We start from the raw sequence: 16,527 nt of genomic DNA, 5'->3' as shown, positions 1-16,527 counted from the left end.
TAATTCATTGCTAGGGGTTGGGAATGGTAGGATTCCAGAACCGTTTTCGGAACTGAAACTTAAAAATTTTGCACTGAATTTTGCATTGTGCCGAATTCCAACCCCCTGCCATATTATTACCCCCCCCCAGTATTGGTAGGTTGAGGAGTAGGTGTGGAGGAGGGGTGTCGAAATTCGTCACAACACCGGTACTTTTCAAAAAACACTACCGGTTCTGGATAAGAACCGATTCTCAGTTCCTATCCCTATTCATTGCTAAATAAATTTTTCAAGCAAATCCATTAAATATTTTTAAAATGAAAATATACAAATAAACGCACACATATATTTACTTGTGTATATGAATAAAATTTAAATGACACATTTTGTCAATTTTAGCTTGTATTTATTTAAAAAGTCACTAACAATCCAAGCAGATTTTTTTTTGCATATACATTGGCATAATTAATCCAGAAAAATCAGGAGGTTTCTGTATACACCTGAAGTTCATATACCACAAAGTATATGTTAAACATGAAAACACGCAGCATTATAACAATGCTGAAAAACATCAACGATCTGAGCCACGTCTGATTGGTCTAAAGGTTCAGCCCCTTATTTATAATCAAGTGTGTCAAAGTCCGAGCAAAGCAGCATGTTGTTGGTAACAAGAGGCGGGAGGAGTATATTAGCATACAGCGCTAATAATCCAGTCAGTACGACACGGCTAGCCAAATGAACTCAGTCTGAATGAGGGCATGAGGGGCGTCGCTCACTTCTTCGGACGTCCTTTTCCTGCCTTCATGCCCCGCCCTCCTTTATTGCCCCACCCTCCTTTATTGCCCGCCCTCCTTTATCACCCCGCCCTCCTTTATTGCCCCGCCCTCCTTTGCCTCGCTGCCTCTCATCCTTCCTCTGCGCGGCCCTCGTGTCTTTCTTCATCCGTCCGTCCACCACACGGAAAGCGCCCTTGACTCCGGCCGGACGCCGCACTCTGGATCCGACGCCCTTCTTGGCCACAATGTACGTGACGTCCCGCTTCTCTTTACCCACGCCAGCCTTTTTGTAGATGCTGCGAGCGAAGGAAAGTGAAAATGAGTTTTCATCAGTTTGACATGAAATGAAGCCGACGCGTCAATGCCAAGACTGACCTTTTGAGCTGTGCCATTTTTTCCCGCTCTGAAATATCCACCGTGTTCACGACGGCTTCAGCCTTCTTCTTGGCCTGCTCCAACTTCTTCAACGTCTACGACAAGAAAAAGTGCATTTAAAGACCATATTCAGTTTGACTTTTCCAGTGTATGTTTGTCAAGGTTTCTTGCATCAGAAATAGTTTTTCAATACCATTTTCCACTGGATAATTTTTTTAAAAACAAAATAAATATATATTTTTTTAATATGAAACTTTTGAATAACATCAATAAAATTAATAATATAATTGTTTTTATTTTATAACCACAAAAAAAATTTAAATTCTTAAGTAGAAAATAAAGATTTTATGGAAAATTTTTAAATATAAAAAAACCCTAAAAAATTATTGATAAAATTACTGATATACTAATACTAAAATATATAATTATATAATAAAAATAATAGGAAAAAAAAAAAAAAAAAAATCACAAGTGGAAAATAATATATAAAACAGTTATGTTTTGCTTATGATTTTCAATTTATTATTATATAAAATATTTTATATTTAAAAGATGTTTAAATTTCTTGTTATAAATAAAACAATAACATGTAAACATATATATATATATATATATATATATATATATATATAAAAAAAATGATTTTCAGTTTATTATTAGAATAGAAATATTTTTATATTTAAAAGATGTTTACATTTTATATATATATATATATATATATATATATATATATATATATATATATATATATATATATATAAAAAAAAAAAATTGAATATTTTTAATATTTTATAATAAAAAAAAACAAAAAAAACTCTAAAGCACTAAAATTCAAACTACTAAAAACAAACTAGTAAAATGTATAACATTAATAACACTATTAAAACAAATATTAATATATTTAATAATAATAATAATAATAATAATAATAAATATCTCAACATTAGCATAACAATTTTATTGATTTCCTTGCATTATTAAAATATTTTTTACAAGTCTAAAATGTGTAATATTAGTGAATAGTGCTAATAATAATAATACATTTTCTTTAATGTCTTGACATCATCTCTCCTCTTACCCGTCTCTTCTTGCGGGCTTTGGCCTCTGCCACGCGTCTGATGGGACGGGCGTTGATTTCCCGCCATTTCTGCTTGTATTCCTCCACCATGTCTTTGGTGACAGGAACAGGCTTCATCCGGTGCTTCTTTTCATCGTCAAAAAACCAGGCGGGAACTTCGGTCATGTCTTCCGAGTTCGCAAACCTGCAAGAACAGCATGAAGACTACTTTATTACCTCAGAAACACGCGGCTAATGTGACGGCTAGCAGATGTCTGCGCTCTCACCTGTGGAAGGAGTTGTCGATCAGGTCTCGTGCTCGCTTTTTCGAGGCGGCGATCTGAGCACCGAGCGCCAAACCCTCCGCGTCAAGAATCCGAGCGCGTTTATCTGTGAAATAGAAAATAATTACACAAATTTAATATAGCTGCAAGCAGGAATTAAGGGGCCAAACACCACAGAGGAAGCTAAAAATCAAGGTGTGGAGCATCAGAGCAACTGAAACAATGAGACATTTGGAGACGATTTTAAGCTAAATAATTGAAAGCCCATAAATACAATCACTTGTAATGAGACACAGTTACTTATGTCGAGCAATAGGTGGCGCTGACACCAAACTGATCTGATGTGGTCAGTGTTGGGTGATAATTACACGCATAAAGTTTGGTGTCAATGTGTCAAATCTTCAGCCGGCATGGTCTGAAAATGATCTGACTCGAATTTGGTGAAAATCAATCAGACAAACGGTCTGAAAAAGTAGGTTTTTAAATCAGAAAATCAAAATGGCGGACAGCAAGTTTATGACATAATTGGTAACGAAGTTCTCGCCACAATCCAAGGATCTATCAAGACCAGTTCCATTACAATAGGCCAAAACTTTTAAATTTCATTATAATGAGTTTAGAAATTTTGAGTGCCGACGACACTTACTGGTTTCATTACGACATGCCAATGCGTTCATAAAATATAGCATTTTGCGACAAAATTCAAAATGCCTGACATGGGTATCATTTGACTCGGGATGCTGCACTGAAACTAAAGAGACCAGTATTGTGATTTTTGGCCAAACCATTCATAAGTTATAAGCAAAAATACCAATTTTCATTTCTCCTGACCACTAGGTGGCACTGTGCTGAAAATGTGCAGGTACCCTCAGGCCATGGTTGTCATAACACATACCAAATTTGGTCAGAATATGCTAAAGTGTTGCAGAGATACTGCATCACATTTCGCCAAATTAATTTGCGCGTTATTCAAGAACATTTTTTATTAAAAAAAGTTTGTGTCGGCATGGTCTGAAGATGACCTGCTTCAATGTGCGTGAAAATTGAAGCAGGAGTTAGAAATCCAATAATGTAAAATGCCGGAAAACGACGTCATAGGGTGCAATCGCAAAAAACTAATTTCTTTCTAGCCCTTACGATTTTTGGCCAGTTGGTGGCGCTAGAGGGATTGAGTTAGAGACATTTTTATTATTTTTTTTATTATTATTATTATTTTTTAAATTTTTTACAACAGACAAAAGTATAGAGACGTCACATTTTTTGTGGTTATTGTCAAACGGTCAAAATTTCACAACTTTGTACTATACGGCTCGGTAGACTCGAACGTACGACGACGGTGACGACTAACGAATAAAATACGGTGCTTGGCCCCTAAATACAATTCTCTGATGATGTCAAATGTTGAATATGATTCTGAACTGACTTGTTTTTTCAACAGGAACAACTTGAAAGTCGTCGTCATCAGCCAGTCCTTCCATGCCGACGGCCGCTGAGGCGTGTTTCATTTGCGCAATTTCCCTGTTGAAAAACACATTGGTTTCGATAGAGAATGGAATTGAGCTTGCGCAGTGCTAATATAAACGAATATATACCTCTCGTCATCGCTGCTGTCATCATCAGAGTCACTGTCGTCTTCGTCTCCAGCCTTCTCCACTTCCTGTGAAGGCGTGGCCACTTCCTCTTCCTGTGCAGCAGGCTCCGCCTCCGCTTTCCTCTTTTTGCCCTTTCCAGACTGCAGCAGCTGGGTTTGTATCAGTTCACTCATGGCGTCTTTGTCGTCGTCCAGATCCAGCTCTGCAAAGATGTCCTGTGCGGATGTTAAAGCGTTAAAATCTACCGGTTTTAGGGATCCGTATTCGTCTAAATGAGCGATTCACACCTTGCTGAACCACATGTTGGTCTCGCGCTCTTTCTTCTCGTCTTTTCCTTCCAGTTCGACGAGTAACTCGTTCCCGTTGGTTTCCCCTTCGTCCTGCTGCTCTCTGGCAAATGAAACTCTGCATGAAATGCAAAAACAGAGTTCAGACATGAAAATTGTGTCACTGTTTTTCCCCCACCCATTTAATCTTCATTTTGTTTCAAACACACATTATGTTCTCGCCTTTTGGGTGAAATATTACAAACATTTACCATGGAAAGTACAGTTTCTGAAAAATTGTTTTTACAAATTACTGCTACAATGAAAATACACACAAATTATTTATATATATATATATATATATATATATATATATATATATATATATATATATATATACATGCAGTTTATATTTATGTTTCAAATAAATATATTTAAATTATTTTATCGACTTTTATAGTTAACTATAAAATGTAAAAAAAAAATATTTAAATGTAAGCACTATAAATATATTTAAAATATTAAATATATAAATATTTTAAATATAAATATACATTTAAATATAAATGTTTATTTATATAACTATATAGATTTTTATTTTGCTTAGTTATTAACAAACATACACTATATATATTAATTTGTTTATATTTTAAGAATTATTTAAATTATATACATTTATACTGTCTATATTTAAAACACTTTTAAACAATACAAATATAATTTATTATATATTTATTGCATATTATTTAGTTTTTTAATTAAAAAATGAAACATTTAAGATATAAAGTTTGTTTTGTTTTAAGTATATAAATTATATATTTTATATTTAATAGAAATATCTAATGAAATATCTAATGTAACAATACAAATCAAATTGATATATTAAAAAAAAAAAAAAAAAAAAATATATATATATATATATATATATATATATATATATATATATATATATATATATATATATATATATATATAAACAATTTATATAATAAAATAAAAATGTAAAAATATAAATATGATTATTTTTACATTTTAAAAAGAAAAAATAAACAATGCACATTTTATACATACATATATACAGTAATTGTTTGTTTATATATTACCTTTATATTATATATTTTTACACATTTAAAATAAATTTAAACAATATAAATATATTGAAGAGAATCATACTTTTTCTTCTTGGGCATCTTTGCCTCGATTTCTCTCTCTTTCTTCTCGATTTCCTCGAGGTCGTCCGAGTCGAGGTCAGAGGCCAGAGACACGCGGTCGTCTTCGTCCTCGTCAGAGAGGTGCACGTCCTCCTCCTGCACTTCCTCCAGCACAGCGTCCGCTCCCTTCATGTCGCCCTGTGCGATGACACTGAGACCCTGCAGGACAGAGGAACACCGTCAGCACACGCCAGCCCAGGAACCGCTCATCTACAGTTTTTAGGGGTTTTCTTGCCTCTGCCTTTTTGATGGCCATGAGGGAAAACATGGAGCAATCGCTGGTGTCGGCGATGGAAACTCCAGGAAGATCCATCTTCAGCTCCACTCTCTCTCTCTGTTTCCGTCGTTCCTTCAGGAGCTTCTTCTTTTTCCTGTTTACCAACATACACATGTTAAAATAAACATTTGTAAAGCAGGGTTATTATCGTTAACTACAACTAGAAATATAAATAAACTAAATTATCTAAAACTAGAAACTACGCAGACATATATATATATATATATAAAAACGACAGACAAAAATAAACATAATTCAGTCAAACCAATTTTTTAAAAGAAAATACCAGTTTATAGTTAGTTCATTTTACAAATATTACTTAAAATAAAATATAAAAAAACTTCCCAAGGCAACATTTTATACATTTATACAAGTACAAAAATAACAAAAACTACATGAACTTAAACTAAAAACTATATAGACATAAAAAAACGAATAAAAATGACAAAAACAAAATTACTAAAATTTTAAAAATAAATATATTTTTGTAATTTTTAAAACATGTAAGCATATATAGAAATATACATGCTTACAATTACTTTATTATTTCTTAATTTTTAAATATTAGGTTTTTAAAAAATATATATTTAAATTAAACAATATAAACATATATAGTTTTTATTTTAAGTTTTTAAATAATTTAAATATAACAAATTATATAAATTCTCATATTTTAAAAGTTAAGTATTAAAATATAATTAAAAATCAAATCAAATTTTAATATCTATTTTTTAAACATGTAAAAAAAATTATATATATATATATATATATATATATATATATATACATACACACACACACACATTAAAATAAATACAACATAATATAAAAAATAAAAACATTTTAAGTACTAAAATAAACTAAATGAACTACAAACTAAAAACAATATTGATACTTTTTTTTTTTTTAAACTAATAAAAATGTCAAAAACACAAAATTACTTAATCTTTAAAATGAAAACAGAAAATACTAAATAAAATCCAAGTGAAAACACTAATGAAACTACAATATAAATATATCAATGATACCAAAACAACACAGTGATGTGAATCTACCGTTTAAGATCGGAAAACTCTTCGGCCTTCATCTCCGCCAGTTTCTTCTCCATCTCCTCTTCCTCGTCGTCCGGCTCGTTCTCATCCTTCTTTTCTCCTGCCTTTTTCTTGCTTTCCTTCTCATCAGTATCGCTCTCTTCATCGTTTGAGCTGAGGCTGTTAAAACGCGCAGTTAATACTGAATCTTTACTGTATGACGTGAATTATATGACGTAATAATAACGTACTTGATCTCCTGGTCCAGCTGCTGGGCTTCCTGCCTCAGTTTTTTAGCCAGGAACCTCCTCAGCTTGGATCTCCATGACAACAACAGACTAACAACACAACAGCCAATCAGATTTCAGCTCTCCATATATGGACATCCTACATATAAACATCAACGCCGGGACTCACCGCAGCTCCTTTCGGCCCAAGACTTTAATATCGGAGCAGCACTCTTTGATTTCTGGCGAAGTGAGAGGGTTGGATTCAAGCTCGGGGTTATCAAAGGTTATCTGGAGCAGAAATGATGGAAATTAGGAGGAGAAATACATGGGCAAACATGTCTGGCATACAACCGAAGCGGCTTGAAAACGTACTTTATTGGCTTTGCTCAAGAAATCAACAGGGTTTTCAGCCTTCAAGAATTCTGTTATTGAGAAGATGTGATAGAGAGTGAGATCTCCATCGCTGTAGCCTTCAGCCTGAAACACCGCAGAGGAAACGGGTTTAATTCAATGGAAAATACAGAATAAAATTTCATAATGTTAAAAAGTACAAAAAAAACAGACTTAAGATACAATTAAGTATATATGATCTACAAAAATACATATATAATATTGCATAACAATAATAAAACATTTTTAAACGTATACAACTATACATTTTAAAGTCTATAATAATAATAATATTTAAAAATTATATTTTCAAAAACAAGCGTAATAAGACATACTTTGGGCTTTTTTTTGGTAACCAGCTCTTTCACAGTTTTCACTTGTACATCGACCTCTTTAAAAGCATGTTTGGGGTCGAAGAACTTGTTGTCAATTTTATCCGGGGCCAAAAACCTGAAGGAAAAGAGAAATGTATTTATATAGACAGACAGATGGATGGATGGATAGATGAACAGACAGAACAAACAACAAAAATAAAAGGACAGAGACAGAACGACGATAGAATGAACAACAGACACAGAACTGAGATAAAACATAATAGAATTATCATAGGTGTGATTGGCAAAGGACAAAAAAGCAGGAAACTATACGGTGCACTTACCATGGGGGCGGGGCTTTGTTATGGGGGAGGGGCGTGGCTTGTTTTTGTACTGTTTTTTTATGATAAAGTTATGTAAAATAACTGCTCAGTGCTGCAAAACAGACAACTCTGCTAATGCTAACTTAATTCTATATAAACTATTAGGGGTGTGACGAGACAGGTATCTCACGAGACGAGACTCGAGATTGAGTTCACGAGACGAGACAAGATAGCGAAATACACGACTAGAAAAAATATTCTGCAGGTGTATTTGAAATGTTTTAACTAATCATCTTGTAATGAATGTCATTTCAGTTCTACTTTCTGAGTATGAATTATCATATGCAGTAAAAGACAACAATACTCAAGTACTGTAAAAGGTTTTACCAAAAACTCAACTGACTGACTTCTCTTCTGTAGATTTCAGTTCTTCAGACCTCTGTACATGATTTTGAGCTTCTACAACTTTTGACCTCCTAACTGAACTCCTTTCCACAAACTGATCATAGAAATAAAAACAGTATAAATAAAATGGTAACACTTTACAATAAGATCTCATTTATTAACATTAATGTATTAACCAACATCAACTAACAATGAGCAATATCTTTGCTGCAGTATTTATTAATCTTTGTTTATGTTAGTTAATAAAAATAGTCATTCATTGTTAGTTCATGATAGTTCACAGTGCATTAACTAATGTTAACAAATGAAACCTTATTGTTTGTGCTTAATAAGATTAAGAGAAACCTGTTATTCATTTTTATGCTAACACTTTACAATAAATGCAACCATAATCGCACTCTCTCAATATTCAAAGTGCAAATAAGACCAAATTTGTCTTTGATACAGAGCTAAGAGATGGTTACAACTACACTGCCCAGCCTAAAACAGCTTTCATATTGAGAGATATTTGTATTCATCAGGGAGCCGCTTTCAAATGCGGGGTATTGAGATCGCGTTTGAATGCGCGCGCGCGTTTACTTTCACTTTCGTGATCGCGTGTACTCTGTGAATGTGGAGCGGCGGCGACCGTTATCCAACTGAATTAAATGTTTTTTTATTTAAATACAAAGCAAAACGACAGTGGAGGCGTAATGTAAACGTAGCGGTGGCATATTCTTTCCTAATCATCCTAACACTCTGTCATGGCAACATCACGAGAGTACACAGTTTATGGGTATAAATTGTGTATTTCCCTCACAATTGTCACAAAAACTCACTAGTCTGTACACTGTCTGGTCTCTCTGCGCGTTGCTTTGCGAGATCATGGCGCGATTTTTTTTCCCTCACTGTGTGTGCGCATTCATAACAGTGCGCGTACACTTTGAACTTCAATCGTGACAAATGATTGGACTACTTGCGGAGTTTTTTTTTTTTTTTTGGCATGATTTACGAGAGCATCATTTTCAGGTCGGAAAAGCCGGATTTCCGGATTTTTCCGGAAGAACCCTGAATTATAGAACGAGTGATACAAGGGAATGATAGAATTATATAACGAACAAAAGAATAAACGGTAGAGTGATAGAACAAACCAACAATAGACAATATAGACTAAACACTTAGGGTTGCAAAGGGGCGGAAACTTTCCACGGGAACTTAACCTGGTTGAACTTTGGAAATATTCCAATTTGGAATCTTAGCAGGAATTTATGGGAAATTTTGTATAAATGTTATACATTTAAATAAATGTACCATATACAAACAAATATAAACATTTTGTTTGGTCATAAAATGAAATAACAGTTATTTGTTTTTCGCATTCAATTAATTTTAATTTAGTAAATATGTAAAATAAATATTGATGTCTAGGTATGTTTTAGGGTGCGTTCACACTTGTAGTTCGGTTCGTTTGGTTCATTTGGTCCGGACCAAAAAAAAAAAAAAAAAAAAAAAACACATTTAGTCCTGGTCTGATTAGCGTTCAGATTGGCAATTTTATCACCGAACCTAAAGGCACAGGGATACATTCACAACGTGATTGGTCGGATTTTATGACGTAATGCTTTTTTTGAGTCGGAACTTACCGAACATCCAAAACAATGCTGTGTGCTGAGATAAACGCACTCGATGTGTGTGTGTAGCCTGCATGTGATGGTATTTTGGCCAGCTGGGAACTCGTGAAGAGCTTATAAAATGCATAAAGGAGTCAAAACAGCGGCGGGAATCGATCTGTCACACACAAACTCATGACTATGATGAGAAAAACCGATATGCGTGACGATTCTGTCCATTTTAGGGTCTCGTCTTCCTGTCTTTGGTTCGTTTACATGTCTTTGGTCCGTGTTGCGTTCATATATCTTTAGGGTTGCAAAATTCCATGAATTTTCAAAGCTGGAAACTTTCCATGGGAATTAATGGGAATATATGGAAATTAACGGGAATAAACAGGGAATTTGCTAAATTGCAGGTTAGCCTATAACAGAGTACTTAAATGTAGTTGAAAAAAAAAAACATCTTGCAGCATAATTTTGGTTAAAACAACCATATTTAATGCAGTTTTAGTTGAATTTTTACCCTGCTCATTTCTCAATCACATTCACAAAGCACACTACTTACTGCAGGGCTATTGAGGACACACCCCCTGTGCATCCCCCAGTCCATAGCATGCACATGTGATCAAAAATACAGAAAAACTGTAATATTGTGAAACATAACTACAATTTAAAATAATGCTTTTCTATTTTGATATACATAAATTTATTTCTGTGATCAAAGCTGAATTTTCAGCATCATTTCTCCAGTCTTCAGTGTCACATGATCCTTCAGAAATCATTCTAATATGTTAATTTGATACTCATTTATCAATATTGGAAACAGTTGTGCTGCTTAATGTTTTTTATAACCTGTGATACTTTTTTCAGGATACTTTGATAAATAAAAATTTAAAGAACAGCATTTATTTAAACAGAAATCTTTTGTAACAATATAAAGTACCATTCAAAATGTTGGGGTCAGTCATTTTTTTCTTTCTTTTTTTGAAAGAAATTAATACTTTTATTCAGCAAGGATGTGTGAAATTGTTAAAAAGTGATATTGTTAGAAAAGATTTCTATTTTGAATAAATTCTGTTCTTTTTAACTTTTTATTCATCAATGAATCCTGAAAATAGTATTACAGGTTCCAAAAAAATATTCATCAGCACAACTGTTTCCAACATTGATAATAACTGAGTATCAAATCATAGAATGATTTCTGAAGGATCATGTGACACTTAAATAAATAACAATTGCTGCAATAAAATATATTTGACATATTTACTAAATTAGAATTCATTGAATGTGAAAAAAAAAAAAAAAAAACTTATTTCATGTTATGACCAAACAAAATGTTTATATTTGTTTTTATATGATACATTTTATATAAATATAATAAATTTATATACATTTCCCAAAATGTCCAATTAATTCCCATAAATTCCTGTTAAGTTTCTAAATTGGAATATTACCAAAACTCCCCAGGTTAAGTTCCCGTGGAAATTATTTGTATTTGGTTTTGATGTACGTTTGTTTCGACACAGTAAATTCCCTGGTGTTAAATCAACACTGAAGCAGAGTTAAGAGTTAATTAGATGCTTAAGTGATTAATTGAGTGTCAATCGTTCGATTATTGAGGACACCTGATGATAACGAGTGACTGAAGGAAAGAGAAACACAAGAACTATAACGGACTTCAGCCACAGCTTTAGATTAAAAACTGAAAGCACATTAAATCTCTATTACTACTAACCAGACTGACTTTATTTTTGTCATTCATCTACAGAAATTCTTTTTGAGAATTAACAGGTTTAGATGTTGAAGTTTTTTTTAAAATATTTGGTCACCACTATGGTGATCGGTGTTTCACTTCGATAGGCAGTTTGACTCTTTGCTTTTTATATTAGTTTGTGGTTTTTGTAACATTGAACGAACAGAATGAACGATACAGACAAGCAAAATAACTGTATAATAGAAAAGCAAAACATATACATTAAACAAAGAGCAAACAAAACTAGATAAAGTTCGTCGAGACAAACTTTAAGTTGGCTTGAAAAAGCCAGTCCAAGTTTTGAAGTTTGAAAGTTTAAGTTTTAGTTTAGTAGTTTTGATAGATTTAGTTTGATAGATAGATAGATAGATAGATAGATAGAGAGTCAGGGTACTCAAGGCGGTTACTAGGGTGTTATGTGGTTGCTAGGGTACTTGGGGTGGTTGCTATGGTGTTGCTATGCAGTTGCTAAGGTGTTCTGGGTGGTTGCTAGGGTACTTGGGGTGGTTGCTAGGGTGTTGTTATGCGGTTGCTGGGGTACTTGGGGTGGTTGCTAAGCTGTTGCTATGCGGTTGCTAAGGTACTCTGGGTGGTTGCTAAGGTGTTGCTAGGGCACTCAAGGTGGTTGCTATGGTGTTGCTATGCGGTTGCTAGGGTAACCGGGGTGGTTGCTAAGGTGTTGCTGTGCGGTTACTAGGGTGTTGCAATGCGGTTGGTAGGGTACTCAGGGTGTTTGCTAAGGTGTTGCTGTGCGGTTGCTAGGGTACTCGGGGTGGTTGCTAAGGTGTTGTTATACGGTTGTTAAGGTATTTTGGGTGGTTGCTAGGGTATTGCTATGAGGTTGCTAGGGTGCTCTGTGTGGTTGATGTGCTGTTGCCATGGTGTTCAAGGTGGTTGCTTGGGTGATCTGGGTGGTTGCTATGATAGATAGATTAAGTTTGATAGATCGATAGATAGATTTAGTTAGATTAAGTTTGATAGATCGATAGATAGATAGATAGATAGATTAAATGAGTTTGAATGAGTTTAAATGGCTTGGAAATAGGAATGGCAGTTTAATTGAGTCTGTGTGTTTGAATTTGAATTTTGACAGTTGGACGGAATGTTCAGATTAGCCAAGACAGTTCAATGAAAGTCAATGGGAGTTTCCAGTTTTAATCAGCTTTTTTAGGAAAATCGTAAGTCGGATCAGTTAGAAAAGATATAGCAACAGAGTTAACAACAGTCTGAAGGTCTGACCCGAGTTTGAAGTTTATAGAGTTAAAGCTCTAGGAGTTAGAGTTGGTCTCAGAAAAATAATAAGTTTAAATAGCATTACAATAAGTTGGCTTTTTCAAGCCAACTTAATAAAGTGAACGACAGAACGAACTACAGCTTTACCTTGACAGACGACGAAGATCTCGGCGGACTCGTTTCGCGAGGCCTGTGGTTTGGTGGCCTGAACCTTCTTGAAGAACTGCTGGAAGATCCACATGAGCGGTTGGTAGTCTTTGGAGCGGAAGACTTTAGTGATGAACGTGCCGCCCTTCGTGAGGAACTCGCAGGCCAGTTTGAGAGCCATCAGAGTGAGACTCGCTGCAGGACACAAACACAACCAATGACACGCCATGCTTTCTGACACGCTCAGGAGGACTTCCTATACGAGGCGTTTTCCTGTACCTTGAGAGAAGGCGTCATGCTGCCAGTTGGCGCCAACGTTGGGCGCGCCGTCATTGAGGACCACGTCCACCTTCCACGTCTGCAGCTCCTTCCTGAGAGCCTGACGGGAGAAGAGCGTTCGTCAGTGATTGCGGTCACGAATCTGACCAGACTGAAGCGCGCGGCGACACAAACCTGTCTGCATTTCTCCGTCGTAATGTCCTCCTGCAGGGTGACCACGTTCGGGATGGGTTTGATCGGCACCAGATCCACACCTGACAACCAATCAAGAGCGTCAACACTGGATCTCTGAGTCTAAATCAGCGACATTACACTTCAAATCACACTCACCGATGATGAGGCTGGACACGGGCATGAACTTTGACGCCACCTGCAGCCTGAATGAGGAAGACAGACGGGTTAGTCATGAATAGGGTTGGGTATCGATTCCACATATCGATTTTAGATTCCCAGCCCTAAAACTCCCACAGAGACAAGCTAGTTAAGCAGTGTTTACTCACCATCCTCCTGGAGCGGCACACAGATCCACCAGAGCTCGAGCTTTCTGAAGAAACTGGAACTTACGATTGAGCTGAATGAGCTTGAACGACGATCGGGACCGATAACCTTAAATGAGCAACAATATATGAGCCTTTATTTGATCACCACGGATTCTGGTAATGCATTTTGCATTAAAGGTGCAATATGTAATATTTTCTGTCCGCTAGAGGTCTATTCAAAATAAAGGCGTAGCTTGATGATGCCAAGTTTGAGCGCAGAAGCTTGGGACATGTGATTTCCACCTCAACGGACGGTGCAAAAGAATAGGGATTGGACTCGGGAAGAAATCATGTTCATGGATGTGATTATTAACGTTACTGTAGTGTGAAGCAGAGCAGGAGCGAGTGTTGTGGAGCTGAACGAGGAGCTGGAGCGATTGATCAACACACGCCTCACGAGCAGCGGGACTTTTATTATGACACAGTCGCCGGCGCCGCTTCCGCTTTTCCGGTCATGGGTATGAGGTATAACGCAGCTCTGTTTATCATATTAGATACATTTGAGAGTGTTGAAAATGATGTTATAACGTTACTCTGTGCGTTCGCTCGGCGGCTGCTGTGAGACACTGTTACACACTGCAGTAAGATAGATCGATTTTACAATATCATATTAAATGCTGAAATCATATCAACAATGATTGTGTTGATAAATGGCATGCAATTAATTTTAAAACGTATTGTATGATGGAGAAAATGCTGTATTACTGTTAGTAAAAATAAAGCTGCATCTGATTATGCTATGTTAGCTACTTCACAAAAAAGTGTTTTTCTCTGAGGCATGGTAAAGCATGGTAATCGCAAAAAAAAAATCAAGAAACTTATATTTAAACAATAAGACTAAACGTGTTGAGCTATATAACAATAATTTGTTTATAAATATATCAAAACAGTTGCTCCCTTGTCTATTAAAACATGTAATATATTAAAGCGTCTTTGGCGTTTCCATGGTTTCTACAAAATAAAAGCGTAAACCGAGGGTAACGCGGGTATGACGCCATTGACAGGCGACTCCTCACACGTCCCGGAGCCTTCGTTAAAATCGCAATTTTCTCACGATTTACAAATAGTTGGAAACATTTGGGATATTATAAGTACTCAAGTGAACAAAATATATAACACTGGCCTAGTGGATTTTGGATATTTTACTTCAGAATTCGTACATATTGCACCTTTAAAAAGGAAATTAAAACACAACACAGGATTTCTGAGAAAAAAAGAGAAAGGAAATAATATTTTATAGGGCCCTATTACTGTAAAAAAAGAAAAGAAAAAAAAAAGTAAGTTGTTAAAGTGTTATAAATTCAATTTATTAGACTTTATTCAAATTGAATCCAGAACAATTACAATGAAAAAAACAGAATTTGCTAGAACTAAAAATTGTATAGGGCCCTAAAAATGTAACATTTGTCACACTTTCAATACGTTTCATGACTTCACTTAATTACACGTTTTTGACTACTACAATTTAACGAGTCCACAAAAATGTAAACGGAAAATACGGAATTTGTGAAAAGTATATTCCCACAACATGGTAAAAACATGGTATTATCATAGTATAGGCATGGTATCAGATTTTACTTCCATGCTAGAGTACTAAATAATTATAATTCTATGAAACTCTGAGGAATGACATGCTACTATAATCTCAAAACACCCTCTATTACTATGGTTAATGTCCAAAAAAACAAGGTAATAACGTGGTAATGCGTGATATCACGCACATGTTCACGTTTAGACTTACCCGTTTCTTTTGCGAGATGATAGAATTTATCCTTTCTGGTTTTTCCGACTTTGAGTTTTTTACCCATGATTTCTGTGGCAAATTACCCGTTTCTAAGCTTAATTTCGACACGTTTCACCTCACCGTGTCGCGAGCTACTGAGCCACAGCCACACGTGTATTTTGGGGGCGCCGGTAGATGACGTCACTGGCAAGTTGTACCATAGATAATAAAGGCCTTTATGAGCTGTACAATTAAATGTAATTTTAGCAGTACTAGAATTATTTGAGACAAAAAACTCAACTCAAAAACAAAAAATAAAAAACCTGGAATTTTACTATACTTATTGGAAAAATATAAATTGTTATAATATTTTTATTTTATCCCCTGTAGTTAATTTTTAATTTATTAATATAGATGGGCTAAAAATTGAAGTGTTGTGGTTTTATTTTATTTTTTTTAATAGTTATTGATGCTTTTGAATGTAAATTGTATGCCATTTTGTTTTGTAAATTTGTAATATTTTTGATAGTATTTCAATTAAAAAAAAACTGGGGAAAATGCAATTTTATCAATAATACAATATATAAAATCTTACATGGTGTAATAATACATGCTTTTAAAGGAAAAAAATATTAAAAATGTGATTCATAAATGAAGTAGTATATTTATATTTTGTACATAAGTACTTTACAGGCATTGAGAATATGGGTCTTATTCTGAATTGTTCTTAGTATTGAAGTACAATTAAATTTAT

The 16,527-nt window shown here is 34.7% G+C and overlaps 1 protein-coding gene across 1 annotated transcript; it reads right to left on the bottom strand.

Annotated features, from left to right (window-relative positions):
• Positions 1 to 368: 368 nt before the first annotated feature.
• ftsj3 (FtsJ RNA 2'-O-methyltransferase 3) lies at positions 369 to 15,968 on the bottom strand. The gene is made up of 20 exons (XM_048182098.1): positions 15,792 to 15,968; positions 14,012 to 14,117; positions 13,842 to 13,888; positions 13,686 to 13,765; positions 13,512 to 13,611; positions 13,233 to 13,427; positions 7,804 to 7,919; positions 7,451 to 7,555; positions 7,266 to 7,366; positions 7,100 to 7,186; positions 6,873 to 7,028; positions 5,776 to 5,911; positions 5,503 to 5,699; positions 4,351 to 4,468; positions 4,064 to 4,278; positions 3,895 to 3,989; positions 2,475 to 2,577; positions 2,209 to 2,392; positions 1,131 to 1,225; positions 369 to 1,051 (listed from the first exon to the last, which is right to left on the bottom strand). Exons 1-20 carry the CDS (start codon positions 15,856 to 15,858, stop codon positions 781 to 783), a joined length of 2,574 nt encoding a protein of 857 aa, XP_048038055.1. The 5' UTR covers positions 15,859 to 15,968; the 3' UTR covers positions 369 to 780.
• Positions 15,969 to 16,527: the final 559 nt, after the last annotated feature.

This window comes from Megalobrama amblycephala, linkage group LG2 (assembly GCF_018812025.1).
Source record: "Megalobrama amblycephala isolate DHTTF-2021 linkage group LG2, ASM1881202v1, whole genome shotgun sequence".
Classification (NCBI taxonomy): Eukaryota; Metazoa; Chordata; class Actinopteri; order Cypriniformes; family Xenocyprididae; genus Megalobrama; species Megalobrama amblycephala.
Note: the sequence above shows the minus strand (reverse complement) of the source record. Positions and strands in the feature narration are given on the sequence as shown.